Here is a 606-nt window from a genome sequence, read left to right on the forward strand (position 1 = left end):
TTAAAGAAAAGTTAACTATTTGATGTGAAAAAAGAAATACTGATTTCCGCACTGCAGATACATAAACATGACACGGAACCCATAAATATAAATATATTTATTTTTAGATGATATAATGTGAAGAAATCATGTCCAAAATATTACCTTCAATCTCAGATATCCAGGATTCTCCAGATATTCAAGATATTTCAGATATCCAAGATACTACAGATATCCAATATATTGCAGATATCCAAGATACTGCGGATATCCAGGATACTGCAGATATCCCTGCTAAAATAAAACAAGAGGTTAGGGAAGGATTATATACCAATAAATCCCACAGATTAAATAGAGATGACACAAGATATTGTTACGGGGAGAACCACATAGGATGAGACTTCAATGGCTACCTGAAGCTTTTCAAATATGAGGATCAAAAGATGGAATTTTAAATTCTGTCATGAATAAAGTTATGCAAATGTGTAATTATTGATTGAGAAAACACAAATTTTTGTGTAAAAGCTGTTCAACAATGACTGCAGTGAAAAAAAAACTCTCTGAAGTCTCATCTTTTGTGAAAAACCCTGTAAATTTTCCCCGTAGGCCGGCGAGTAGGTGATGGGT

The 606-nt window shown here is 33.2% G+C and overlaps 1 protein-coding gene across 1 annotated transcript in view; it reads left to right on the forward strand.

Moving 5' to 3' along the window:
- Nucleotides 1–128: 128 nt before the first annotated feature.
- The window catches only part of LOC111718379 (MDS1 and EVI1 complex locus protein EVI1), a 15928-nt gene continuing 15450 nt past the window's right edge, over nucleotides 129–606 (forward strand). The window contains exon 1 of the mRNA XM_023493953.1: nucleotides 129–290. Coding sequence (XP_023349721.1) covers nucleotides 129–290 — 162 coding nt within the window. The remainder of the gene's footprint in view (nucleotides 291–606) is intronic.

The sequence above is a fragment of the Eurytemora carolleeae genome, unplaced genomic scaffold (assembly GCF_000591075.1).
Source record: "Eurytemora carolleeae unplaced genomic scaffold, Eaff_2.0 scaffold106, whole genome shotgun sequence".
Lineage (NCBI taxonomy): Eukaryota > Metazoa > Arthropoda > Copepoda > Calanoida > Temoridae > Eurytemora > Eurytemora carolleeae.